General features: G+C 55.2%; 9 protein-coding genes across 9 annotated transcripts; 5 read left to right on the top strand and 4 right to left on the bottom strand.

Annotated features, from left to right (window-relative positions):
- Window positions 1-411: 411 nt before the first annotated feature.
- On the bottom strand, window positions 412-1,809 carry IWZ02DRAFT_124442 (uncharacterized protein). Its single transcript, XM_066761518.1, has 3 exons — window positions 1,424-1,809; window positions 869-1,372; window positions 412-810 (listed from the first exon to the last, which is right to left on the bottom strand). Exons 1-3 carry the CDS (start codon window positions 1,494-1,496, stop codon window positions 662-664), a joined length of 726 nt encoding a protein of 241 aa, XP_066625935.1. The 5' UTR covers window positions 1,497-1,809; the 3' UTR covers window positions 412-661.
- Window positions 1,810-3,190: 1,381 nt separating this feature from the next.
- Window positions 3,191-4,953, top strand: IWZ02DRAFT_124422 (DUF821 domain-containing protein). Its single transcript, XM_066761517.1, has 2 exons — window positions 3,191-3,715; window positions 3,773-4,953. Exons 1-2 carry the CDS (start codon window positions 3,308-3,310, stop codon window positions 4,889-4,891), a joined length of 1,527 nt encoding a protein of 508 aa, XP_066625934.1. The 5' UTR covers window positions 3,191-3,307; the 3' UTR covers window positions 4,892-4,953.
- A 474-nt stretch (window positions 4,954-5,427) lies between these two features.
- On the top strand, window positions 5,428-5,950 carry IWZ02DRAFT_124412 (uncharacterized protein). Its single transcript, XM_066761516.1, has one exon. It carries the CDS (start codon window positions 5,563-5,565, stop codon window positions 5,857-5,859), a length of 297 nt encoding a protein of 98 aa, XP_066625933.1. The 5' UTR covers window positions 5,428-5,562; the 3' UTR covers window positions 5,860-5,950.
- Window positions 5,951-8,052: 2,102 nt separating this feature from the next.
- IWZ02DRAFT_371006 (tryptophan synthase beta subunit-like PLP-dependent enzyme) lies at window positions 8,053-9,469 on the bottom strand (the record flags this gene model as incomplete). The annotated part of the gene is made up of 3 exons (XM_066764536.1): window positions 8,053-8,343; window positions 8,383-9,094; window positions 9,243-9,469. 3 exons carry the CDS (start codon window positions 9,467-9,469, stop codon window positions 8,053-8,055), a joined length of 1,230 nt encoding a protein of 409 aa, XP_066625932.1.
- Window positions 9,470-10,929: 1,460 nt separating this feature from the next.
- IWZ02DRAFT_124404 (uncharacterized protein) lies at window positions 10,930-12,301 on the bottom strand. Its single transcript, XM_066761515.1, has 2 exons — window positions 11,792-12,301; window positions 10,930-11,734 (listed from the first exon to the last, which is right to left on the bottom strand). Exons 1-2 carry the CDS (start codon window positions 12,007-12,009, stop codon window positions 11,029-11,031), a joined length of 924 nt encoding a protein of 307 aa, XP_066625931.1. The 5' UTR covers window positions 12,010-12,301; the 3' UTR covers window positions 10,930-11,028.
- A 917-nt stretch (window positions 12,302-13,218) lies between these two features.
- On the top strand, window positions 13,219-16,193 carry IWZ02DRAFT_441519 (MFS transporter). The gene is made up of 4 exons (XM_066766918.1): window positions 13,219-14,171; window positions 14,225-14,564; window positions 14,617-15,086; window positions 15,139-16,193. The coding sequence occupies exons 1-4, from the start codon at window positions 13,620-13,622 to the stop codon at window positions 15,802-15,804; spliced, it is 2,028 nt and encodes a 675-aa protein (XP_066625930.1). The 5' UTR covers window positions 13,219-13,619; the 3' UTR covers window positions 15,805-16,193.
- A 1,259-nt stretch (window positions 16,194-17,452) lies between these two features.
- Window positions 17,453-18,661, bottom strand: IWZ02DRAFT_429800 (uncharacterized protein; the record flags this gene model as incomplete). The annotated part of the gene is made up of 3 exons (XM_066766011.1): window positions 17,453-17,572; window positions 17,622-18,059; window positions 18,113-18,661. 3 exons carry the CDS (start codon window positions 18,659-18,661, stop codon window positions 17,453-17,455), a joined length of 1,107 nt encoding a protein of 368 aa, XP_066625929.1.
- A 793-nt stretch (window positions 18,662-19,454) lies between these two features.
- IWZ02DRAFT_511095 (Alpha/Beta hydrolase protein) lies at window positions 19,455-20,978 on the top strand (the record flags this gene model as incomplete). Its single annotated transcript, XM_066770522.1, has 2 exons — window positions 19,455-19,721; window positions 19,771-20,978. 2 exons carry the CDS (start codon window positions 19,455-19,457, stop codon window positions 20,590-20,592), a joined length of 1,089 nt encoding a protein of 362 aa, XP_066625928.1. The 3' UTR covers window positions 20,593-20,978.
- Window positions 20,979-21,655: 677 nt separating this feature from the next.
- Window positions 21,656-25,737, top strand: IWZ02DRAFT_511089 (ARF GTPase-like protein activator; the record flags this gene model as incomplete). Its single annotated transcript, XM_066770521.1, has 4 exons — window positions 21,656-21,719; window positions 21,773-21,906; window positions 21,968-23,829; window positions 23,886-25,737. 4 exons carry the CDS (start codon window positions 21,656-21,658, stop codon window positions 25,441-25,443), a joined length of 3,618 nt encoding a protein of 1,205 aa, XP_066625927.1. The 3' UTR covers window positions 25,444-25,737.
- Between the last annotated feature and the right edge of the window lie 351 nt (window positions 25,738-26,088).

The raw sequence follows: 26,088 nt of genomic DNA, 5'->3' as shown, positions 1-26,088 counted from the left end.
GCTGGTTGCCCGCAGCAGCTGCAAAACGGTTTCAACAGTCAAATTCGTGACGACGTTTGCTTTCTCCGCGGATGCACGCAGCCCCGTAAACACAGATACTGAAGGTTGATGAAATACGCATGGGAGAAATAGCCAGACGTGCATACGACACAGATCAGCCATTTGCAATTCGAAAATGCTGGTCAGTGCCCCCGTCGTATATTGGGGCTGGGCGAATCACAACGCCGCGTTGGTGAGCATTTTCCCGAGCTATGTGCATTCGTTTTCCGATTACGAAAAAGAGGTAGTTGCATGCAATACTGCCTTGCTTCCACACACCAGTACAATTAGCAAGCGGTAGGTTCATACAGGGTCCAGACTTGACTCGCGAGCACAGGACATGCAACAGCTGAGCAGAGGGAATAGTTGCGCGTTGTTGCGGAGCACAACGCGCGTCAAAGCGTGCAGGAGCAATGCCTTTTGCTGCGTCTTGGCAGCAGTGGCGGCAGTAGGAGCTTAAGGAGTTGAAACAATTTTTTCTTTCATACATGCGGGTAGCAAGTCCTCCGTCCCGAGTGGTCACTTTGGTCGTGGTTATCATGTATGCTCGTACAACGGTTTCAAATCCACTTCAATCTTTGGCCGTCGTCCGAAGGCCGAGCAAATCATCTCGCATCTGCAATTAGTGGTCGTCGCGCTCAAGCCATTTGGCAGAGGCTCTGTAGATCTCGTCAAACGACTTGTCCACAGCCACAATGTTGTCGTAGGAGTCCTGCCCGGTGCGCTTGGCGTACTCCAAAAGGGAGACGAGCACGAAGTCGGCGTAAGAAACTGAGCGCGTCAGCTATGTATGTAGACGTATGACGAAGACCCGCAGCAGAGCACTCACCCTCGTTGCCCAAGAAAAAGGGGCCACTCTGCTGGTTCAACAGGGCCGCCATCTTCTGCAATGGCTCCTTGGCCGCCTCCCAGGCCGGGGCACCGCCCTTCTCCTTCTCAAGCTGCGACAGAGGCATCCCAAAGCGCACCTTGCGCGTGTCCTCGAAGTAGGCCGCGCTGACGTCGTTGAGCAGCACGCGTGGCGTACGCGGCATGAAGACGCCAACCAGGGCTGCCATGATCTGAGGCATCAGCTCCTGGACTTTGGGCAAGACCTCTGAGTCGATGTGCAGCGAGGGCATGGGGTACAGCTTCTCCAGCTCCACAATTATCTTTTGGCTGTCCATGATGTGCGTGCCGTCTGGCAGGCGCACAGCGGGGATGGAATACGGCATCGGATTGCTCGATGGGTCATTGGGCGGCACGCCGGCTGCCGAGAGTGTGGGAGCAACGTCTGGGTACTCGAGCCATTCGGTCTTGTAGTCGATATTCTTGTAGTTGAGGGCCATGCGAGCTTGGATACTTTCAGCCGAGCTGTTAACTGGTTGTGCTGGATATCACTCACTCTTCCACGGGTTCAGGGACCAGCAGCTGCAACGGCCCTTACTAGGGAGGTCGTACAAGATGACGGGAGCCATGTTTGAAGCAATTGAGAATAGGGAGCAGTGGCTATGGCGTTGGCTATGTGCGGGGCCTGCTACAGGTATAGAAGTAGTGGCAAGAGAGAGTACACAAGCCGCATGTTGTACTTGCCGTTCATGTCGCTGTGCTGTGGTGTGGCTGACCAAACATGTGCTTACAGAGCGCCCCGCTTCCCCTCCTCAACTGCCCACCTCATGATGGCCGATGACGTTGCAGCCTGAACCTGAAGCTCACGGTACCTTAGCCATCACGTGCAAAACACCAGACGTTCCTCCGTCAGTGCTGTTGATATCCCGTGGCTCCGTAGATGATGAGGCAGGTGTCTAGGGCACACGAAGCGTTGTTGTATATGAGTGTTTCCAGAAAACGAGCAGGGACATGGTCGCTCTAGCAGCCCACCACCGAGACTCGTGTTTCTCTACGGCCATGATCAAAGTAACGAGTCAGCTCCGTGGACGGCCGTGAGAGCACCGTTAGCAGTTTCGCTAGCTCCCGCTGCTAGTTTAAGCAGTGGTCGCCTTGTTGGACTTGAGGACGAGCTCCGAGACTGATAACCTTCGATCGGTGCGATAGGCGCAAAAAGAGGGAGATGAGGATGTCCGAACGAAGTCGCAGTTGCTAGATGGTGGCGGTGGGAGCAGATACAAGTACGTTAAGGGTGCTTGGCCAGAGTCTCGAACATTTTGGTTTGCATGTACCGGTACTTACGACATGGCGGAAAAATCGAAAGAAAGCGGACGGAGCAAAAGGTGGTGGTTGGGCTGAGCTTAATGGCATGGGTTCATCTCAGCTAGCAGCAAGTGGTGGAGGATCCCTTGATTTGCGTTGCGTGAACCCGACGGGAGCAGGGTCTGCGACAAGTCATGGCATTGGTTCCTGGTCAAAGGCGGAGAAGAAGAGGAACAGCCCTGCAGATATGGTGGGCCGTTTGGTTTCAATCATCAATCTCCTCCATCAAGATGCGCCTCATTCCTCCGCATCCGGACCAGTGATTGAAACCGCCCTTGGTGTGGGAGGACTGGGCGGAAACAAGACAGGGCTGGTGTTTTGATGTCGCGACGGTGGCGGAGGGACTAGCCAGCTTCTAGAAGATCGACGCTGTGTATGTAGTTACTTACTTAGCTACATACTGGCGATGAGTAGCTTCGTCGGAGCGAGTATACTACATGCAGCGGACCGACGGGACCAAAACGTCAAAGTCTGAGTTGTGCGACCGTCGACGAAAACAGGACGACGTGGTATGGGCAACCCCGCAAAGACCGCCACCCACATCAGGCACAGTTAGAGCCGTTGGCGCAGAGCGTCAGGGGGGCTGAGGTGGCATAGCAGATGATTTAGGCTTGTTATGTACGTTGTACATGGTGGTACAGCACAGTACAGTACAGTACAGTACAGTGCAGTACAGCACGTACTCGTAGGGGCGGCGGGCTTAGCCGCGGGCCATTAAAGCTCGGGGCCTCCCTTGACGACCCACGCCCTCCCATCTTCTCAGTCCGCAAGGTAGTTTTTAGGCTCTCCACACCTTTTGCCTTTGCCCAAGACATGGACTATGCCAGCCCATCGCTGATGTGAGGCTGCCGTTGTCCAGTCCAGTCCACTCCACTCCATTCCACTCCACTCCACTCCACTACCCGCACTCGCTGCCCTCCAATATCGTTGTCTCTGCCGCCTCCACGCGCACATACGCTCTTCCTCCCGCAAGCGCTGATAACCTCCGCTGCCGCCGCCTCCGACGCTCCTCGCTCCCACCCTCCCTTTGAACCACGCCCTTCGACTTCCACAACGCGCTCTCCTTTTTCCCGCCATCATGGCTCTGCTCACCTACCAGCGAGCCGCTGGCCTCGCGGGCGTCACGCTCATCATCTTCCTTTTGTTGGGTTACACAACCTACAACACCCGTTCGGCAGACACGATACCCTTCTCTTACGAAAAACAACACTCCGCCCCCACGCTCTCGCAACCGCACTCCGGCGCCTCCTATTCTTCCTCATACACTTCGCCCGGCTCGGCGGATAATTGGCAGTTCGAAGCCGCGCGAGACGCTCACAATTATGGCCTCTCGCCCGAGCAGTGCGATGTTGCCTTCCCGGACTTGTGGGCCGAGCTGGATCGCGCTGTCGCTCACCGCAAGAAAGTTGGCAAGATCACGCCGGCCGACGTCAAGATTGGCTGGAAGATTGATGGAATTATCAGGGCAATGATTTACAACCGCCAGGTACGTCACCACCACGCTTCAGCCGTCGCCGCTGTACCAGGCTAACGCCACGTTTAGCTCTTTATCCTGAACGCCAGAGGCGCCCGGCGCCGTGACTATCGCCAGCGAACCATCGCCGTGTTGCAGTCTATCCAGCGCGCCATTTCCGCCTACCCGGGTGACATTCCCAATATCGAGTTCTCCTTCGTGGTAGACGATGGCGCTTATTTTGCCGTGTACGAGAACAACACCTCGGCCACGACTTGGGCGCTTACCCGCGAGCCACACGATCAAAATCTTTGGCTCATGCCTGACTTTGGTTTCTACAGTTGGGAAGGTCCTGCTGGCGAGTACACTGCGCTTCTTAGGGCCATCGAGGAAGATGAGATTCCCTTCGACGAGAAGGACAAGCGCGCAATCTGGAGAGGCGCCAAGTCGCCCGCCGGCCCCGTTCAGGTGCGGACTGACTTGCTCAAGGTCTCTCAGGGCAAAAGCTGGGCCGACATTGAGGAGATCGAATGGGGCGGTGATTCGGAGCCCAAGAACCTCGTTCCCATGTCCAAGCACTGTCGTTACATGTTTCCGGTCCACACCGAGGGCCACACATACTCCGGACGTCTCAAGTACCTTTTGAACTGCCACTCGTTGACAGTCATTCACAAACTACACTGGGGCGAGAATTTCCACCACCTACTCGTTCCATCGGGGCCAAACCAAAACTTCATTCAGGTCGAGCGCGACTTTTCAGACATGCACTGGAAGATGGAATACTACCTCCAACACCAGGATGAGGCCAGGCGCATTGCAGACAACAGTATCAAGACTTTCCGAGACCGCTACCTCACGCCGGCAGCTCAAGCATGTTATTGGCGCAAGATGTTCCAGGCTTGGAGAGAAGTCAGCTTTGAGCCATCGTATTACATGACACAAGAGGAGTACGAGCGTGAGCAGGAGGAAGAAAAGGAGAAGGAGCGCGAGGCTAAGCTGAAAGAGTTGCAGGAAGAGGAGGCTGAGGCGAATGGCAAGGAATTGGAGAAAGGCAAGGAGAGAGCCAAAGATGCGAAGACAAGGAGCGACGCCACGGGGACCAACACTGCGTTACGGTCCTCGAGCGACAAGAAGATTCCTCGCGGAATGCCCTACGAGACCTATCTCCTCCTCGAGTCGTATGAGGAAAGCCCCTGGTACGATAGTTGAACGGCCAATGGATTGTAGATGGACCGTCACCTCCGATTCCTCTCCTTACAACTTGGATATCGCCGCCAGCCCATCATCTTCACTCAGGAACACCTGCAAAGCCACTGCCCCCGCCCCCGCCACTCATGGCGGTCCGGCCCTCCCGCTGCGGTCAATCATTTTCGGGGACCTCTGCCACCAGCGCTCAAGAGACTTGCGACAGCTGTGATCCACAGAGGGAATTCCTCCAAACCAGGTCCCGTGTATTGGCAACCACTCGATCGATATTCTATCCACACACATATTTTTCGCGCTCCCGAGCGTCCAGGATTACTCTACCACCCGTTATTTCTTTGGTGTCACGGACGGGGACTTGCGAACAATCATCTCTTTTCAATTAAGCTTACCTGATGGCGGTTTGCGTTGATCACATCACGCACGCCTGGAGTTTGTCGGCGTTTTACTCCTTTTTCTCGGTACAGATCCTCGACTTGCTCAGTTGCTAAGCTCGAACCGAACTATGCTCTGCTTTTTTTTTTGGGGGGGGGGGGGGGGGGGGGGCGGGGGCCTGCCTAAGCGGCGACACTGCGCTGAGGGCTCTTTCACTTCTCTGATTGTGTTTTGAGGAAACCTTTGGATCTTTTTGCTTCTCTTGGAAAAAGACAGTCTCGAGCAAGCGGAATGATGGCGTCATGGTCTCCAAACTAATTCCTGTCTGCTGTTTCTCTTCTCTCATCGCCATCTGGCAAGGAAATTCCTGTCTCGGCGAGCTAGCCAATACAGAGGGTTCCTGTTTACGTCGCTGCTGCACCATATGTAATTGTCCTATTGTGGGTACTGTACGCTTCCCAGAGACACGATGGCGCTGCGATCAACGAGAGAAAAATCAAATACGAGGAAAAAATTACCCGATCAAATCTGCAAGGTCAAAACATGATCAACGTTGTACATTATATCGCGGGTCGCCGTTGCCTTCACATGAATGTTAAGCGGTAGCGGTTCTTTTTATCAGGGTTCTACTTAACGCCATCATTCCAGTCCTGACGCAGCGCGCGTAGTGTTTCGCGCGACAATCTCTCCGACAGCACGTCATCCGCCCATCTTTCGCATCACCACCGTCCCTCGCTCCTCCTCCCAACCCCATCCACGCAGCTGCCCTGGCCTGGGCCCATGATCCGCCTGGCTCGGCTTGGCGGGCTTGGCTGCTCGTCCAACCGACCGCTGTGGAGCCAACCGAAAGGGGCCAGGGGGGGGGCAAGTGAAATCCAAAACAACTCGCGCAACGCCAGGGAATTTGAGAAGTGGTTGAGGAGATCGTGTCGAGACTTGTTGGAAGCTATCGTTGTACTGTCTTTTGGCTTTCCTCGCGTCTACAGAGCCTATGCGGATGCCCCACCGGGCCCACGTTGAAGACGACACTGCGCAGCGCTGGTAGAGCGTCTTATCGCGAAACTCCTTGAACGTGCGTTTGTGGCGCTCTCTCGACCGTGATGGAATCTGTTAGGACGATGGGACACGGGTCCAGGTGTTTGAATTCATCGACCGTGACGAGCGACTGTATGGGAGGGAGTTCTCTCTGAGACACCTTTTGCATCTTGTCTCTTTTCGTCGTCGTCGTTTGGATGCACACTCGTGTAGGAGTGTCGTAGCGTTCGTTCTGGCATTCTCATGCACGAGTTGATTGTGGGGGACTGACTTCTCGCAAGTGCGTGCATACGCCTGTTTATTCGAGGAGAACTCACAGAATGTTCATCGACTCAATTTCTCGCCATCTTTTTTCGATTTCCATTGTTGAATATCTGCCTCAATGCAGCGCCCGCGGCCTGGAGGACCGCGGGGTCGGATGCATAGACAATCGCCAATCAACGGTTCAGCCTGGGAGTTCTAGTGTTGACTCACGGGGCTCGCTGCAAACGTGTCCCTCACGGATGGCCGGCCATTCATGCTACTCGGCGCTTCTTCCCGTACATCCAATCTTTATGCGTCTCTCGCGCGCCTTGACTATCTATTTGGGTAGCCTTTGCGCGCACACTTTTCTGGCTGATTCTCGTACCTATAGTGAAGGTGGCGAACCATTTTTCCAACTCAATTCTATTCAACCCGACCAAGACCCTCTGCTGCTATCATTGTACGCCACCGCTGGCAATCGGTTCTGTCAAGGCAGTGAATGCATTGAGGTGGCGCTGGGTTGCGTTGCATCGCGTTTACGACTGCCCCTGAAGCGCGTCACTTCGAGGGCATGTCTGACTATCTCAACGAGTCACTGAATCCTTCCATCATCCTTTCTTCAGCTGCCGTCTCTGAACAGTTTCCTTGCTGGTTGCCCCCGCTGACTGTTAGACTTCGTAAACAAGTGAAAGGACACCACAGCGATGTTCTACTTTGCGAGCTGCGAGTGATAGGTACAGTGACGATAGTGATGATTCTCATTTCTCTCCTGAGCTGGCTGCTGCTCAAAAGCGAGCGACAATAAACTTGGATATGTAAAGGATCGGCTTCAGCCTGGAGAATGGCATGTCGATTTCCTTGGCGGCGGTGGGTGGGTGTAACTATGCCAAGCGCAGGCGGAACCTCGTACAACACTGTCCGCTCGGTCGGTCGTCCTTGTTCTGTCGCTGGATGCATTTGAATCGAGTGTATACTGGTGCCTGGAGTATCTGGGACTCCTTGCCTCTTGTGCTTGCCTCTTTTCTTATCGCTTTTTAGGAGTGTGTATGTGGGGATGTGTGGCGCTCTCCTTTGGATCCTGAGGGAGAACCAGCTGTCATTCTGTCAGTCTGATCATGCCATCCTTACTTCCTGTCTCCATGTCGGATGCTCGTCCCGTCGGCTAGCGGCCTCTCTGCCAAATGGCCGCCTTCCTCCATTTCCATAGAAAACACCATGCCAAAAAATTGGACATAGAAAGCTGTGGTAGGTTGTATTAACTCTTTGTGTAGTCATGAATTTCTAATGCGCCGACAAGATCAGTTTGAGCTATAGAACCCTGGCTGGGCGATAGGCTATTCGCATCCTCGTTCTGTCGGTCTACCGGGGACGACGCTTGATCTGCGCATGTAGCAGTAAGAAGCAACGCTAGCACACAATCTCGTCTCATCTAGCACTTGCCAGTTTCTCTCAGTCAGTCCATATCTCGTCACTGTCCAAGTATTTCATCAACCACGCAGACCCCTTGGGTCCCCCTAAACACCAACAAGACCCCCGCAAGTCTGCCTCCATTCCGCCAGCCTCCCCACATCGACATCGCAGCCGCCGCACACGATGATGACGACTGTCATGTCGGGCGTCACATCGCGGCCCAACGCCTTGGGCAGACGGCCGTCCAGGCAGACGGCGACGCTGACGCCGCATGCCAGCTCCACCATGAGGCGGTCCTCGTCGGCCAGAACCACGCAGCCGCGCGCCGCGTCGGCGTCGGAAAGCACGACGCTCTTGACTGGCGAAGACGGAATAGTTGGACCTTCGGCTGCTGCCTGTTGTTGCGCTGTGGTGGTGGCGACGCTTCCCATGACCTCGTCGTACGCCCCCTGTGCCACTCGTACGCACCCCAGACTGCGCGCTTGGCTGCTAATACCGGCCAGCGTGACGGGACGCCCAGCGTGCAGGGCAGCTGCCAGGCTCGCTGCACCCTCAGTTTCGGCCGCCACGACAGTCGTGGCGCGCGGAGACCAGGGGTGACGAGAGGAAGCCGTGGCGGGTCCAGCTGGGGAACAGCGGCGACGTATGCCCTGCAGAAGGCCCGCTAGCAGACCACCGCCACCAACGCTGCACACAATAGCATCGGGCTGGCGGTCGAGCGGCATCTGGTCTGCGAGCTCATCGACGATGCTGCTGTTGCCAGTCCAGATGAGCGCATCGTCGAAGGGCGGCACAAAGACGCCGTCACGCTCGCCTTGGCCACCCGGCCCAAGCAGCACATCGCGGATGAAGCGCTCACTCGCGGCCAGCGTGTCGCCGTGCACGATGATGGCTGCGGCACCTGCATCGCGAAGCCGTCGTAGCATTCTGGGCGACGTGGTCGTTGGCGTGACAATGGTGGCTGGCCGTCCGAGGGTTGTGGCCGCGACGACGCAGGCGAGCCCCGCGTTACCGCCCGAAGCGCAGTAGAAGTGCGACAGGTGCGGGCGCGGGTGATTCTTGAGGTGGTGGAGTATGTAAGTCGAGATGCCGCGAAGTTTGAATGAACCTGATGGTTGAAGAAGGTCGAGCTTAAGGAGGATACGGCTGCGGGGAAGGTGGTGTTAGTCGCGAGGGTGTCAAAGTGGGCAAACGGGGTGAGAAAGGGTGGGTTGGGGGTGGGGGGTTTTTCGGGATCAGGGGTATGCAGGGGTCAAATCTGACTAGACACATATGTATGCTCTACTAAACTTACCAGCCTGCTGCCTTGGACAGTGCCTTTGACTCAATCAACGGCGTCACGATCCAGGGTTTGGAATCCGGGGGCGGGTCCGTCGATGATTCTCCGTCAATTCCCCTCAAGTCGCATCCAGAAGCTTTAATGTCATCCTCAGAGTGCGCTTTGGCTGATGGGGCAGGCTGTGGCGTTATCTTTGGTGGTACATCTGGTTCTGCTTGCACCAGCAGCGGAGATAGACCCATGCCATACTCGACTGCCGCTGTTTTGGTAGTCTTGGTGCTCGTGGTTCCGTAATGATTGACGGCCGCCGCGGTAGATCCGATGTCCGCCGTGATCATGACGCCTCCATCATCGACGAGGCCATCAATGGATCCCATGATAGCGTTTCTGGGAGAGTGAGACCTTTTCGGGGGCGGCGGGACAGAAAGAGGGAGGTGCTGGGGGAAGAATAGCGGCATACCGACAGAATAAGGTATACTCGTGAGCAGTTTAGGCAGGCTGTCTTATCAGAGAGAGCAGTGATCGATACTCGTCTCTTCTTGACTTGTTGAAAGCCTGAAACGAACGAGGAAAAACAACCCGGTTCAGGCCAGGATGAATGTTCTCGAGAAAAGAGCAAAGGCAGGCCCTGCAGCGATTATATCTCTGCTAGAGTAGGTGGCCGTCTGACTTCCAGCCACCTCCGTGTCGTCGTTCGAAACTCCCCGTCCAGTCGTTCACTACTTCCTTCCGTCTGACTTTAGATTTGCTCCACCTCATGCCTCACTTCTCATGAGCTTCTTTTCAAGCCCGACCACGGCGTACCAAGCTCCTCGATCAGCCGGGTGTAGCCGCGTCTTGACGCTAATCTGGTGGGATCCGTCTCGGGAGCTAACGCGTCCGTCGAAGTCAAGGCAAGGCAGCTTCATCCGCCGCTCCACTGAACCACTGGTTGTTTGCAGATTCAACAATATCGGGAAACTGATTCAGTGCAGAAGCTGCATTACTGGCGCCCAGCTTCTACTCCAACACGGACGAGGAGTGACTGCAACCCGTGTCAATTTCGCGAAGCAGATGCAAACCAGGAAGGCCGATGCAAAGCGCGCATGTCTGAGTCTGGCGCTGGCGTTGAGTAGAGGTCCCGTTAACCTTCTTCCTGATCATCCCGACGGAACCGCTGACGATCGCCATGGCGTGCGCTAGCGACCACGCCTGCGGGGAACCCAAGTGGCTCCCCGCATTCCCTAGATGGCGATTCCGCTCGCGTCCTTTGCTTGGCTGGCCTAGCAAGTCCATAGCCTTGGGGGTGCTGATGCTAGAGTGGGATCCAGAATCCACGCGCCCCCGGTACCCTTTGGTCTTTTGCCCTCGTCATGCGGGGAAGATGATGGAAATGTATCCGAAAGGGCGAGAATGGCGGAGAGGGATGACAGAGATGTTCGTCGGGGGCCTTGGCTGGCCGAGTTTGCTGCTTTCTTTTCCCTGTTTCGTCAAGCACTCTGGTGCTTCGAAGAGTTTTTATGACAAACTGCTCAGAGAAGTGCGTCGTTTCTCAGGGGCAGCGAGAGAATTGAACCCGAATAACCGGTGACTATGAGAGAACACTGGACTGTACATCATGTCAACATCCAAGCAAAGCTGCAAAAACGCGAATCACGCAAGAAAATCTGCTGCGGCGCCAGCATGTCACAATTCATCCACGTTTTCAAACGCCCTGCTCCATGGGTAGAGCTGCACGGAAGATCCCATTTGAATCAGTGTAGTATCTCCATTTTGTTGGAGGGGTATCGTACAAAATCATCCTTACGCCCAGTCGTTGCGCTCAAGCAACATCCTGAGGTTGCTCCAATAACGTCTTTCTATACTTCCAGTAATTGCGGCGGATCGGGTCGTATTTTTGTGCGAGCAAGTCCAGCGCCTTTGCCGCCTTTTCATTGCTCTGCTCCTCGGCGGAGATTTCAGACAAGAGGTCCAGAGCGTGGGTTGAGCGAACTTTGTCCGTCTCATCGACGCTGGCACACTCCAAAGCCACGTCCTTGAGCGAAGCCTTGGGCAGACGTGCGTGTTGCGACAAGCCGCGCAAATAATTCCATGGGCTCTGATTCTGGGGCGCCCGCTTGATGGCCTCCTTTGCGTAGTCGATTTCGCGGTCCAACATCTTCTTCTGACCAAAGTTTTCGGCATTGGCTCCAAAGACGAGGAACCAGCGGTGGTTCCAAGCCGAGTTGTTACGCACGTCTTGTTTGAGCAGTTCCTCGACCGCCTCCAATTCGCCCTGATCGAATAGGTTGAAGCGTCGCACCAGCCACTGCCTGTAGCTCCAGACATGATAGTTCTTGCTGTCTTTTTCCAACATGGTCTTGATAAAGTCTTGTTCGCCCTCGGCCGAGTCGAGCTTGTCAATGATCGTCTGACGGTGGTGCCAAATCTGGTAGTTCTTGAGGTTCCTGAGAGCCGTCTCATTGAGCCATTCCATTTCTTTATGCAAATCCTTGTTTAAGTGGAATACGATGCGGGCACGGTAGAGCCTGTGGTGTAAGGATTAGTGAGGTTGCCAGCAGGTGGGCTCACGGGTGTTGGCTTACCAGACGGTGTAATGAGCAGGATTCGCATCGATTATAGCCTCGGTGAGCTCGTATGCTCTCTCGCTCATCTCGTTCTTGGCCATGATGGCGCGGAGGTAGGACATGGCCTCCTCGTAGTCCTCGGGATAGGCAATTGCGGCGAGGGCGTTGGGGCCGCCCTCGTCGAGAGGGATAGGCTCAACGTCGTTCCATGCCTCATCTTCAGACAAGAAGCCCATCTTGAAGAAGTCTCGACGGGCGCGATAGGTTCCAGGTTGTTGGTTGATGATGCGGGAAGGTGCGAAGTGATGTTGGCGGGTTAGTCGGACTTTAGGCGGGCTCGGTTTCTTGAAGATGTGCAGCGCACGGCCAACAACAATGTCAAGGTGGAAGAGTGCTGTAGCTCAAAGACGTTGCGCAGATGGCCGCTTGCAAGGTTCTTGGCGCGCCAGCGACAAAGCTGGGGGGGGGTTTATTGTACGAGGCGAAAGCTATGATTGGGGGGATATTCTCTTCTTGAACAAAAAACTCCGAGGCAGCTGAACCCTGTGCAGTACTCAGACCCTATGCGGCAAAGTCCCAAGCACAAGCAAGATTCAAGAGGCGACAGGCATTCCCGACTCCCGTTGACGCTCCCGTCACCTCAATCAAAATCATGCTCAAGCGTAGCGGGCAGTCGGCATCTTGGCATGCCGACCTGTGTGTGGACCGAGCGAACGGAACTGAAGTCTATCGCAGCCGACTCGTTTCTCCTTTTGCCTACAACACCAGACGATGGGCACGGTTTCAAGGGCCGATCTAAACAGAAGACTGCAACATCGAACTAGGCCTTCCCGGTCAAGCCTGGAGGAATAGACAGGGTATGATGGCTAAGAGTGCGGAGAAAGGTAAAGGCTGCTGCAGAGCACCTAAAATCGACGGCAGCTAACTTTCGACGGCCAGAGATTCTGTCATGAAGGTGTAGAATCCACTAACAGCAGCAGGTGGTCAGTCCATAAGTTCGGTTCGGAAACAACAGCATTCATTTCGCAGTCAGAATGATGCACACAGCATCAAGGTGAAGAAGGAAGTCGACAGACGAATGCGAATGCGAAGGGCACGGACCGCTAGCCCTTCTGGGGCTGATGTAGCGGAAATGCGCAGGGTTGCACGGAAGAGCGCATTGCGCGTGTTAATGAATGGCACGGTGATGTGTACATGTGCAAGGCTTCTTGGCTTAGGTTGCCTCGCCAGCAGCAGCCGGCAGATGAATTCCAAACGTGTCGTGACGACGACGACGACGACGACGACGACGACGACGACGGGAGCAAAAGAAGATGGTGGCGCTCTAACCGCAACGGGTAATGGCGGGTGTTGACCAATCATTGGGCATCCAGTACGATGGATTGCTGCGCGTATCAACTAAACCAATATAGGTGCATTTTGCCCAGGCGCTACAAAGAGAGAGAGAGAGAGAAGGAGAGAGAGAGAGAGAGAGAGAGAGAGAGAGAAAGGCGACTCAGGCTTTGGAGTGCAGAGCTTGGAGACGAGCCTCTGCTTGATCTGACTGTCATGGCAGGCTGCACTTGGCTGAGACTACTGATAGGTCAGAAGCCCTCGCCATCTCTACTCACCACCGCCATCACATTACATTAGCTGTGGCCTGCCTGCCTGGACCGGACTCTAACACAAGGCCCTGCCGCTCTCGGATCCGACTGTTCCCGTCCACTCGTCTCCTCTCGCGTTTGCTCTACTCAAATATCCTCTGCCCGGGCTTTGTTTTGCTCTGACGCTCCTTCTTTTACATTACTCTGCCTGACCATCGAACCTTTTCCGACTGTCGCCCCTGGACACACCTTATTTTCGCATAATGCCACCCATGGCTGACCCTTCCTCAACTTCCCATACCGATCCTTCGGTCGACATTCTTGACGATGAAAAAAGGCTCTCGTCCGCCGAAGACGTGGCGCACGAAAAGAAGCCAGCTGCTTCTGTCCACACGGCTGAAGTCTCAACCCAAGACGGTCGACCGCCTTCTACCCGCTCCGCCAGCGCTCCTTCGGACCCCGAAAAGACCCAGCGCCCAGCCGAAGGTCAAAAAAGTTACAACTTCATCAACGAGAAAAGAGAAGGCAGCGACGCCGCCACGCAAGACCGCGTTGGCGACCCAGATGCGCAATCTCTCAAATCACGCCCGTCGCAAAAGTCGCTCAAGCATGCAAAATCACAAAAGTCGTTGCGCTCTTTGAGAGACGCTGCCATTGGTGCTGGAGGCCCGATTGCCGTTGTCAACATAGAGAGAACTCCAAGCGAAGATGACGCGCAGATAGAACAAGACGAAGACGGTGTCGAGTATCCCGGCGCATGGAAGCTTGCTCTCATCACTGTTGCCCTGTGTTTGACCGTGTTTTGCATGGCGCTGGTAAGCTGACATTCCATCCTCGAGTCGTATGGCCGTGCTAATCCCTGCCCTAGGATAACACCATCATCGCGACCGCTATACCGAGGATCACAGATCACTTCAAGGCGTTGGGCGACGTGGGCTGGTACGGCTCGGCATATCTCCTGACGACTTGTGCGTTCCAGCTCATCTTTGGCAAGCTATACACCTTCTACTCCATCAAGTGGATATATTTGCTTGCCCTTGGTATCTTCGAGCTGGGATCTTTCATTTGCGGCATCGCTCCCACGTCCAATGCCCTCATTGTCGGCAGAGCAATCGCAGGTCTGGGAGCCGCTGGTGTCTTTTCTGGCGCCATTTTGATAGTCAGCAAAACGGTGCCCTTGCACCAGCGGCCGACGTACACGGGCATAGGTCAGTTTCCCTTTTTATTCGGTTGATTCGGCACTTTCTAACATAGACGCAGTCGGTGGCATCTATGGAATCGCAAGTGTGGCAGGGCCCTTGATGGGTGGAGCCTTCACCGATAGGGTATCATGGCGATGGTGCTTCTACATCAACTTGCCTTTCGGTGCAGTCGCAGCCGCCTTCATCGTCTTCTTCTTCAAGTCCCCCCGGGTCGTCAAGAACACGGCCGTGGGCTGGAGAAACAAACTCGACGAGTTCGACCTTACTGGAACCTTTTTCTTCCTGCCCGGAATCGTGTCTCTGCTGCTCGCGCTACAGTGGGGAGGCTCCAAGTACGAGTGGAAAAACTGGCGCATCATCGTCTGCTTTGTATTCTTCGCCGTGCTCATCAGCGTCTTCATTGCGATCCAGATCCAGAAGCAAGAGAAGGCGACGGTGCCTCCGCGCGTCTTCAAGAACCGCACCGTCTGGTCATGCGCCTACTTTGGCACGCTGCTAGGCGCCAGCTTCTTCATCATGACCTACTACGTAAGTCCATGCCGCTGTCGCCTTTCCACCTGTTTCCTAAAAAGACTGCTAGCTTCCAATCTGGTTCCAAGCAATCAAGGGCGCTAGTGCCGTCAAATCGGGCATCATGAACCTGCCCATGATTCTCAGTCTGGTCGTCTTGTCCATGCTCGCCGGCATCTCCATCACCTTGATCGGCTACTACGTACCCTTCATGATCGCCTCATCGATCCTCATGGGCATCGGCGCGGGTCTCCTGTCCACCTTCGACGTCGACACGAGCTCGGCCAAATGGATCGGTTACCAAGTGCTATTCGGCGCAGGCGTCGGGCTGGGGATGCAGCAGACGCTGATCGCAGTGCAGACGGCGCTGCCGGTGGCCGACGTGCCCATCGGCACGGCGACGATGATGTTCTCGCAGACGCTGGGCGGCGCCCTCTTCATCAGCGTCGGCCAAAACGTGTTCCAGAACCAGCTGCTCAACAACGTCAAGGCCAACGTGCCCAACAGCAGCCAGCTGCTGCAGGGCATAGTGCTCGGCACCGGCGCCACCGACATCCAGAACGTCATCCGCGACCAGTTCCCCGATCTGCTGCAGCCCGTCCTCAAGTCGTACAACGATGCCTTGACCGAGACCTTTTACGTTAGTGTCGCCATGGGCGCCTTGAGCTTGGTTGGTGCGTGCTTCGTCGAGTGGAAGAGCGTCAAGGGCAAGAAGATTGAAATGACGCCTGCATAAGGTCGGCGCTTCTATTCTTGAGATTTTCCTGTTTCCTTTGGGTCATTGGTACTGTTATTTACGCGATGTCCCTCCTCTTTGTGTCTGGCATACTGAAAGGAAAGAAAGCATCAATGGTAAGGCAGGACAGGACGGCGGCGGCGGCGGCAGCGGCGTCGCAAATAAGCAAGCAGGCAAGCAAAAAATGGCGGCGTTCACGGAGCAGGCATGCACTACTACATAGCACCATGTCAGCCAGGCGGATGGTTGTTCTTTTTTTTTTTCCCCCACTCATCACCTTCCTCGCTCATCGGACTGTTTTCAATGCATGCATCCATGTGTGTAGCAATAGCAATAGAATAACAACAGCATAGTTGAATAATTTCACAACAAAATGTTGTCGTCTGTCTAGCTGATCCAGGAACCATTGAGAAGAGGACGGTGACTTGTCTTCAAGTACCGCTACTTTCCAGCATTTTCGTCTTGATTTCAGCAGATTGCGATTTCCAGGTAATGTACACACAGTGTGTCTGATGTCATGGCGGGGCAGCAGTAAGGTTTGAAGCCAGTCAGCCAGCTAGCTACCCAGGTAAGGTAGTCAGCACGCAAACGCAGCAAGAATGGGGACAAGACAGGACAAGACATGACAGGACAGGGCGGGACGGGAAGAGGATTCCAACGACCAGGGCAGGACAGGTGCGCAAAGACGAGATCGTCGTTGACATGTTTCATATGCATTTTGCTGTCTTGCTTCATGTTCTCTCTTGCTGCATTGTGATCCCACTATCATTCTCGATCTGACCACCCAACACTGCTCGTCGTCGGTGCCATCTCATCACACCACCGCCGCCCTCCTTTTTGTTGGCTCGATTCGTACGCGCAGTCTAGCCTCATCATCTTTTTTGTCCGCATCTCGATACGATAAACCGCTTCTTCTTTTACGCAGACCCCTCCCTTTCACAACCCCCTCCCTCCCACCTGTCGCGCTCGGACATAGCGCCGTCCCGTCCCCCGTCCGCTGTCTCCGTCCCCGTTCAGCGTGAGGACACTGCGCCAAGCCGCGCCACCCCGCGACTTGCCGGAGCGCCCTCGGACCTCTCTTCCCGAGCCATGTGGTAGGTAGGTTGAAGAGGGGAAGAGGGTTGCATCCGCGGATTCGATGCAGTGATGCCGTCGTTTTTGGCTTTCACTTTGGCTTCTTCGATATTCTCGTTGCTTCGATCTCTTCTTTTGCCGGCAGCATCACTCTGCACCGCACCACGCCGCTGCTTCTGTCATCCGTGTGGTATCCAAAGATAAGGAAAAGCGCCGAACGAGAAACGAGTTTTTCCTTAACCTCCCCATCAAGCGCTGTAGAAAATACAAAATAGAGAAAAAGGGCCATCTCCCATTCATTCAGTCTCATCTCCTTGCGCTACGCCTCGAAGTATGGAAGCTGTTCTTCGAGTAGGGGGTATTGGAGTGTGAGGGAAATCCTCGTCATCAACACGTGGCGTTCTAGTCATACAAAAATACAAAGACTGGAAAAGAAAAATATTAATATATGCAATGCACAACGCAGAGGCTCAAAACCGTGCCGCAAGTATTTGAAGAGAATTGGGAGGGCATTGGACGATGCAACTTTCGACTCGGGTTCGAGCGCGTTGCGAGGAGATTCGAGCCGTGGCATTTACGCCTTCCACTTGACCTCGGACCAAGTTGCATACTCGTGTTTGAGGCTTTTCTGCACCCAGATGATGGTGATCCAGGTCCACACGCCGGCCCAGATGAATGGGACAGTCCACCCGACCTGACGACGAGTTAGCCCAATCGTGGCACTTCTTGTTCGAGGTACTCACCACATATGCCGCGTCTCTTTGGATGGTAAAGATTAAGACAGTCGTTACTACTGCGATGGCGCAAGATCCAAACGCCCAGAACACCGTCAGTCGGTGCAGCATCTGTCGAAACTTGTGGCTGGCCATGTATCTCAGATTGAAGCGCTGTCGGAACTCGGTGCCACCGCCACCATCGACGGCGACCACATCTTCAATGATGGAGTAGATGCCAGGCCGCAGAGGGGATCCAGCGGGAAGTGAAGAGATGCGCATTGGGGCTTTGTAGCCAGCAAGGCGTGCAACGTCCATGACGAGCAGTTCAACACCAAAGGCAAAACACATACTCGCCACGGGCATGGCAAGCAGTCGAATAGGAGGTTCTTTGGGGACAGTGCCGACAATGAGCTCAATCATGACGGCAATCCAGGCAACAGAGAGATTCCAATGGAACCAGTCCAGCTGCGCCGCGTCAGCACAATTGAATGGAAGCAGAGGGAGTGGTTGAATATTACGTAGAAGCGTCTTGCACCAATGACCCGACATGTGCTCCCCTTCTTCCACAGGCGGTGGAAGCGTAAAAAGTATTCGAAGATGGAAACGGAGCCGAGCGTGCCGGTGCTGATACTGAAGACGGCGTTGTGCGACAGATTGGTTCCGTACCATAGGCCAAAGTAGAGGGCGATGGGCGTGAAGATGCAATCTACAACGATGAGCGACCAGAACAGCGAAATGCTTTTCTTGCGGGTCCGTAACGAGTAATTGAGGTCTGGCGGGTGCGTAAAATCTGGATCCTCGTAGCGCACTTGGGTCGGGGCGTTGATTGCAGACGGAGGATGACCGGCGGCTGAGACCGGACGGCTAGGTGGTGCGGATGAGGTCCCATGTTCGCTTGGTCCGGTGTTCTGGTTGTTCTGGTTGTTCTGGTTGGGGACTTGAAGAAGACCTGCGATTGAGCCGGTGGGATCGTGAGGAGGCATGCTAGGTCGACGGTCTTGACTTCCTGCGCGACCTTCTTCGGTGCGGGCATAGTCGGCGTGGGCTATGGGTTCGTTGGCGGACATGGCGGCAGGAATGACCGGGGGTGGTGATGATGCAGAGGTCAAAGGAAGCAGGAGTGGTGATGGAAGCGGTCGGGCCAGGGAGCACGAGGATCAAGACAGCATGGAGGAGCGGTGGGTGGGTGGGTGGAAATTGGAGCGCTGGGGCGTTGGTCGTGTGAGGAGGAGGAGGAGGAGGAGGAGGAGGAGGAGGAGGAGGAGGAGGAAGAAGAGATGATGATTGAGTGGTGAACCGAGTGCGTGAACGTGTGCTGACGGCGGGTTGATGTTTGGGCCTGGCTGGTCAAGGTGAGGTGGGCCGCCGCATGACGTCGTTGTCGCCGAGCATCCCGGGCCGCTCACCTCAACTGGCAGACGCCGGATCGCGGAAGCTTTTGGGCAGGAAGGCTTAGGTTAGTACGGCCCTCGGTGCAGTTGCGTGCCTCGCAGGACCGTCCACCCGTCTAGCGGAGCTCACATGCATCTGCGTCCTTTCGCTGCGTCGGGTCGTTCTCAGTCTGCGCGCTCCAAAGCGTCTGGTCTGGTCCCAGGCACTGCCAGGATGTGAAGTAGACGGGATGGCCCACAATCATCCTCGACGTCAACGGCCACGCCTTGGCTTGGCTTGCTTCTGTTCCTTGGCCCACGACAACTCCGCTTATGATCGTCGCTCCTCCCGCTCACTCTCAATCGTCAAACAATCCCCATCCTCAGCCACATTCACCCAAACACCTACGACCCTGCATATTGCCCATTATCTCTCTCTCTCTCTCTCTCTCTCTCCCCCCCTTCCGAGTATGCAACGCTCGCGACCGCCATGCGCCTGCTCCAGCGAATCTGCGCCGTCCTTTGTCTAAGTCTCGCTGCTTTCGGCCTCGACCAACCTCAAGATCCCCTGCCCTTGGCATCGTCCGCGCGCGGCCCTCGCAATCGCACAGTCTCCGCCTCGCTCTTTGCTGAGCTCGAGGAGCTTGCGCGCATTGTCGACATCACCTACTGCGTCGGGCTTACAGGCCTAGGAATTACAAAGCCCTTCAAGTGCGCCAGCCGCTGTAACGAGTTTCCTGGATTCGAACTAATCACGGTGCGTGCTCTGCCCTCGCGATTTTTGGACGAGTCTCATTGTGTGCTAGGCTTGGAATACTGGGCCTCTGCTTTCCGACTCCTGTGGCTTCATTGCTCTGTCCCACAGGCCTGAACCGCGCATCATCATTGCGTTTCGCGGCACATATTCGCTGACCAATACCATCGTCGACTTGTCAACCATCCCCCAAGAATACGTGCCTTATCCTGGAGACGATGATTCGCCCAATTTCAAGCCGCCAAGGTGTGACAACTGCGCCGTTCACAGCGGCTTCTACAAGTCTTGGATAAATACCCGCAACAAGATCCTCAACGACATTCTGTTAGCCGCTGAAATGTACCCCAACTACAAACTCACATTGGTGGGCCATTCCCTGGGCGGCGCGGTCGCTGCGCTCGCCGCATTGGATTTCAAAAGTCGCGGATGGGATCCACACGTCACCACTTTTGGAGAGCCACGGGTTGGCAACCATGAGCTCGCGCACTACATTGACAAGCGTTTCAACCTCACGACTGACATGAACGCGACAGAGAGCAGATTCCGCAGGGTGACGCATGTGGGAGATCCAGTGCCTCTGCTGCCCGTTGAAGAATGGGGCTACCGCATGCACGGTGGGGAAATCTTTATTGGCAAGCCGGATCTTCCGCCAGCTGTTGCCGATGTCCGCCACTGCTCTGGCGATGAGGACGAAGAGTGCATTGCGGGGGATGATCCGCGCGCATGGGTCCCGGCCCGATTCAAGCTCTGGCAGCTTTTCTGGGCACACCGAGACTACTTTTGGCGGCTGGGACTCTGCGTGCCTGGCGGAGATCCTTGGAACTGGAAAGGCTGGCAGGCCGGGACGGAGATTAGGGAAGAAGACGAGCTGTGATTTGCGATAAGCGAAGCTTGTTGACTGAGTCTGAGATAGCTCCCCGACGGTCCTTGTTCGGAAGTTTGTCGACTGGGAACGGCGTCTCGTTGGCGTTTGCGCCGTGATGTTGGAGTCGTGATAGCTTGCAAACTAGGTTGTTGCTTCGACGAATGAAATGATGTTTGCGTCTCGACTCTTGCCAACCAGCATGATCCCACACGGCCAGAGTTGGACTTGGATGCGCCGACACGGCCTTTGGTTGCTGAAGCCTCGGTGCGACCGCCTCGCCCAAGGCTTGATTCATGACTCGGCGTTCTATCACGACGGTTGTCGAGTGCCGTTTGCGCAAGGACAACAAAACAGAAGCAAGAAAACGCCAAGGACCGAATAGTCCATGGAGAGGGTCACTCAGTGGTGGCGCATTGGACTACGAGCCGCCCTGGGTGACGGGACGCTTAACGTCCATCAGTTCACGTGTAGACGATCGCGTCGTGGAAAAAGACGTTAGGTTGTTGGGGGCATGTGTGCCTGTTGCGTGATCAAAACATATGTAGGTAGGTTGTGTGCCGTGCGCGCGTGTGGGCTGCGTCCCCCATGTCTTGTCTTGAGTTGGTGGTGGTCATTGCTGCTAGCGGACGGACCTGAGGCCTTCCCACCTGCACCGCATCGGCACGACGCACCAACTGCACCACCGGCTCCTCCACTCGCTTCCATCCAAACCACCAACCCTCGAACCCTCGACGCCCGTAAATACTCTAGTCGCCAGTCAATATCCAAAGCATCCATTCACACCTCTCGGCCCCGAGACTGCGCCCTATCACTCCAGCCTTCCCCCCTCCTCCTCCAAGATCCGCCGGTTGGACGCCTTTGCAATAGTGGCCCGCCCGTCGACCCAGTTTCAGGGTCTTGGTCTTGAGCCGAACCACATCTCATCTGCGCCCGCACGCCGACCGACTCTTCCCGTCTCTGCACCGCGCCCTGCCATCCTGCCCCAACCGCTGCTCGCCCACCTTGACGCGCCTTCGTCCAATACGTCCATCGCCACTTTTCCCTCGCTGGCGTCCCGCCAGCCTCGTCAGGCATGGGCAACGTCGGAAGCAGGCAGGGCGAGGGTGATCCTTTGTACCTGCGCGATCAGAACCGCTGTGAGTCCTCGCACTCCTGCGATCCAATCTCAACGCTGACCAAGTCCGATTAGTTTCGATCGCTGGACTGCAGATCACCAATTCGCGCAGTCGCGTCCTTTTGAATGTCACGCCCAATAGTTTTCCTGCGACTAGGTATTTGGCGAAAAGAGAAGCTGGCGATGATACCCCGGTGGAATATGTGCAGGTAAAGCCTACCGCTCGCGACGTCAAACAGGGCATCGATATTGACCAGACGACAATTGCAGGACCCGGAGACCAATCCCTCCTCACCTCCAAACTTTCTCATCCGCCTCCCAAACGACGAGGATCTATTTTTTAATTTCACATTTGTCGTGAGACAGACTCAAGGCCTTGTCTCAACCGCCCCGAACGTGCCTGTCACCACTCTTGCGCCTGTGGACACGGTGATCAACGGTCTCACTTTTGTATTCGCGCCGAGCTCCAGGGAGCTGGACAATCTGGTTACACGAGAGTTTCATGCAGACCCGAACCTACACAAGAATCCAAACGTGGAGCTGGTGGGCGACTACTCAACGGCCGGCAATCCCTCGGTTCAGTTTCAATGGTCGTGGAAATGGCGGCCACCGCGCACAATGGAAGATCGAGGAGGTGGATGGCGCAACAGCTGCAGTTTTGTGGAATACGACCCGCGAGCGCATCGTTTGGATACTCTTGCCAACTTTTCCTTTTGGGTCCAGAGCGCCCCGAAAGTCCTCGGCAGTCCAAAGTCCCCCTCTCCGCACCTCGAGCTCGCCGTGCCGCCCAGACTGAGGGTGCCTTCGGCGCAATCCATGGATTCGCGCGTCAGCGATTCTGATGGCGGCGACTTTAAGGAAGTCCGAGATCCAGCTTCGCCCATGATCGAGTCAATTCCGGAGCATAGCCTCGGGCTCGTGCCTTCTCACGCAACGTACAGCACAGCCAGCTCCGCGACAATCGCGAATCCTGTCAAGGTCGATCTTTCCTGTCAGCGACCTGGCGAAGACATAAGCGCGCTCGATGATGGGCCAGTCTTTCGCGCAAATTTGAAAAACTACGAGAAGAACACTGTCGACATGCGCGCCAAATGGAAAAAGGTCCTAAAGAGAGCGGAGGCGACTTTGGAGGCACAGATTGCTTGCAACACTGCGGTGTCTGAGATGATTGATGCTCTGAAAGACACGTCGAAACCAAACACGAATTCGGTGCAGCCGGCCATCGACCACTACTTTGACAAGATTGCCCGCGAGATTCTGGCCTATGAGAAGTTGAACACGATCAATGTTCAAAAGCTCATCATCGATCCCATTTCTAAGCTCTACAATGTGGACATCAAGCAGGCAGAGTCGAAGAAGAAGGATTTTGAAGAAGAAAGCAAGGAGTACTACGCCTATGTCAGCCGCTACCTGGGGCAACGGCAAGACTCGATGAAGGAGAAAAGACGTACCGAAACCGACTCCAAATACCAAACGAAGCGACGCAATTTTGAGCTCAAACGCTTCGACTATTCTTCGTATATCCAGGATCTCAATGGCGGAAGAAAGAACCAGGAAGTTCTCTCGTACCTCACGAGATACGCGGACGCGCAGGCCAAGGGTTTCATGGCCGCAGCCGACAAGGTTAAGACTATGATGCCGCAGCTTGACGCGTTGTCACAGGAGGTGAAGGAAGCCGACAAGGAATTCCAACTCCAAAGGGCCGAACGAGAGGAGAAGCGTAGAGCACTTGAAAAGAGCGGCACGGCGTACAAGGAGCCAGAGGCCACGGCTGCATTGCTAGCTCAAGCCCATGGCGGGGCGGCCTCACCAGAGCAGAATGGGGTGCCACCGGCCGGCAGCGCACCTCTGTTCAAGAGTACCGTGAGCGTCGTGCCAAGTGTGGGATCACCACCAGGGACAGCAAACGTTACACAAACCCCCGGATTGCAACCTGGGATAAGTGGTATGCCCGTTCAGGGAGGCAGTCCAGGCGCGAACAAGTTCAAGGGTATTCGAGATCTGGAAGACAAGGTCGCAGTTGATGGTGGTGACAACAAACACCCGCCTCACAAGGAAGGCCTCCTATGGGCACTCAGCAGACCAGGAAGCCATCTTGATCCCAAAGGCCTGAACAAACAAGCATGGCACAAGTGAGTAATTCGTCGCCACTTTTTTCGAAAAATATTGAGTGCTAATCGAGCCGTAGATTCTGGATCACCGTGGGCGAGGGAAAGTTGTCAGAATATTCGGACTGGAAAAATAAGATGAACCTCCACATGACACCCATCGACCTGCGTGTCGCGTCAGTCCGAGAGGCACGAAACTCAGAAAGGCGATTCTGTTTCGAAGTCATTACACCTCAGTTTACTCGAGTATATCAGACAACCAGCGAGGAAGATCTCAGGACCTGGATCAACGCCATCAACAATGCTCTCCAAAGCGCTGTTGAGAGCAAGGGCATCTCTGACCCTGCAGCTACCGAATCATTGGATCGTTCGACTCGCAGAGACATTGCCTCTGTTCTGACAGGGAAAAGCTCATCCTTGTCTGGTCACCGCGGCTCAGCAGGCGACAGGAAGGATAAGCCTGTTACTCGCCATGCTACCGTGGGTGACAGGCCGTCCTACCGTAGCCCTGAGCCCTCGGGAGAAGCTAACAGACTGTTGGAACAGATCCGTGAAGCTGATGCTGGTAACAAATACTGCGCAGACTGCGGATCAGAAAGCAAAGTCGACTGGGTTTCGATCAACCTTGGCATTGTCGTCTGCATTGAATGCAGTGGCATCCACAGATCACTGGGCACGCACATTTCCAAAGTCCGCTCTCTCACACTGGATGTCCACTCTTTCACGCCCGATATCATCGAGCTGTTGTTCAAGATTGGCAACCGAGTGAGCAACATGATTTGGGAAGCCACTCTGAATCGAGCAAACAAGCCTGGCCCCATGTCGACTCGGGAGCAGAGACTCAAGTTTATCAACCAGAAATATGCTGACCGAGCATTTGTCCAACCCATCTCCGCCACACTCTCTCACTACTCCACTCCAGAGGAGACTCTAATTGCGTCTGTCAAGAAGAACGACATTCAGAACGTCTTGTACGCCCTTGCCCTCAAAGCAAACCCGAATGCAACGGACAAGTCTCGCAACACGCCTCTCGTATACCTGGCCCTGTCTGCGGCTGATCCAGCATCACCATCGGCCGCTGCCTCTCCACGGGTCATATCACCGGCCTCATCACCTGGCCAATCGCCACCGCCACAACCAACGCATGCCCCACCAGCACCGCCAGGTGTCCGCAAGCCATTCCCCGTTGCGGAGCTCCTCATCCAGAATGGCGCCGATCTCCCAACAACCCCGTCACCGTTTCCGCTCACTGTTGCCGCACGATGTTATTTGGAGCAAAAGGAAGACCAGCTCACAGGCCGGAACCGCCACGGTCAAAACGGCAATTCCGCTGGGACAAGCGCAACTAGTGCCCATGGGGGCGCCAACAGCGACATTGGTGAGGGCAGTATCAGCAGCAGCAGTGGAATGGGACTCGCATCGACAGGTATAGGAGCCGGCGGTGTTGGCTTTGGTGCTGGAGGCGACACGCTGACGGCGTTGCCCCAAATCGCGGGAAGCAGTGGATCACCGCCCGAGCGCAGCAGAGAGCGTGATGGCAAGCTTCAAAAGAGAGTGAGCGCCAGCGGGAGGCTGATGAGGAGCGAAGAGGGTGGTGGTTCCTTTGGGACAGGGAGTGGGAACAGGCGGATGTTCTGATGGTGCCGACTTAATTGCGCTTGTTCCAAAGCCGAGTGAGGGTACAAACAAGGAACTTTTGGGGGTTACGCTCGATCTTCAGTGATGGGTATATGGTAAACGACAAGTCATGCCCATCACTAGAACGAGGTGGTAAGCGGCAGGAGACTACATGTAAGAGGTCGTGACTCATTGTCCGCCTTCGCATCAGTCTTGGCTTGAACCAGCAGAAAACGAGCCTGCATGCACGTTTCTACCCCTCAACCCTATCCTACTCTTGTCCTTTCACTCGAGAGTACCGGCACCGCGCTGTCAATAGCGCACACGTATTTCTTTTCGTATCAATGTGTTTTCTTCATCGTATTTCATTGGTTCAGTGGGTCGGGTCAGGTTCGGTCATTCACCATGGCGAGACGGTCGGATGAGTGAAATAATCTGGAAAGATGTCTGCACGAAAGGATGTAGGGCAGGTCCTGTCGATTTTCTCTGTTGTCTCCTTGTTTGGGACTCCTTTTCCCTCGGCTCTTCTCCTTTTCCGCTGCTACACACGGCGGAACGGCAATTCAATGGATGGCAAGATGGCCGCACGAAACCTGAAGTGACGGAACTTCCCTTGCGGATTGGGCCATGGCTTTGTCAAGTCTCTCGGGCGATGGATCGAAGGCT

The sequence above is a fragment of the Phyllosticta citriasiana genome (genome assembly GCF_038021145.1).
Source record: "Phyllosticta citriasiana strain CBS 120426 chromosome Unknown IWZ02scaffold_2, whole genome shotgun sequence".
In the NCBI taxonomy this organism is placed as follows: Eukaryota; Fungi; Ascomycota; class Dothideomycetes; order Botryosphaeriales; family Phyllostictaceae; genus Phyllosticta; species Phyllosticta citriasiana.
The sequence above is the reverse complement of the archived record's forward strand: the minus strand, read 5'-3'. Positions and strand labels throughout refer to the sequence as shown.

What these genes read in the sequence shown, in the direction of transcription:
- IWZ02DRAFT_124422 (XM_066761517.1), top strand. Translation starts at nt 3,308, where the DNA reads ATGGCTCTGCTCACCTACCAGCGAGCCGCTGGCCTCGCGGGCGTCACG. An exon ending in CAATGATTTACAACCGCCAG is followed by an intron (nt 3,716 to 3,772) that starts GTACGTCACCAC and finishes CGCCACGTTTAG; the next exon opens with CTCTTTATCCTGAACGCCAG.
- IWZ02DRAFT_441519 (XM_066766918.1), top strand. Translation starts at nt 13,620, where the DNA reads ATGCCACCCATGGCTGACCCTTCCTCAACTTCCCATACCGATCCTTCG. An exon ending in CCGTGTTTTGCATGGCGCTG is followed by an intron (nt 14,172 to 14,224) that starts GTAAGCTGACAT and finishes TCCCTGCCCTAG; the next exon opens with GATAACACCATCATCGCGAC. An exon ending in TCTTCATCATGACCTACTAC is followed by an intron (nt 15,087 to 15,138) that starts GTAAGTCCATGC and finishes AAAGACTGCTAG; the next exon opens with CTTCCAATCTGGTTCCAAGC.
- IWZ02DRAFT_124404 (XM_066761515.1), bottom strand. Translation starts at nt 12,009, where the DNA reads ATGGGCTTCTTGTCTGAAGATGAGGCATGGAACGACGTTGAGCCTATC. An exon ending in CCTGCTCATTACACCGTCTG is followed by an intron (nt 11,735 to 11,791) that starts GTAAGCCAACAC and finishes CTTACACCACAG; the next exon opens with GCTCTACCGTGCCCGCATCG.
- IWZ02DRAFT_124412 (XM_066761516.1), top strand. Translation starts at nt 5,563, where the DNA reads ATGGTCTCCAAACTAATTCCTGTCTGCTGTTTCTCTTCTCTCATCGCC.
- IWZ02DRAFT_124442 (XM_066761518.1), bottom strand. Translation starts at nt 1,496, where the DNA reads ATGGCTCCCGTCATCTTGTACGACCTCCCTAGTAAGGGCCGTTGCAGC. An exon ending in GTCCCTGAACCCGTGGAAGA is followed by an intron (nt 1,373 to 1,423) that starts GTGAGTGATATC and finishes AAAGTATCCAAG; the next exon opens with CTCGCATGGCCCTCAACTAC. An exon ending in CTTTTTCTTGGGCAACGAGG is followed by an intron (nt 811 to 868) that starts GTGAGTGCTCTG and finishes TGACGCGCTCAG; the next exon opens with TTTCTTACGCCGACTTCGTG.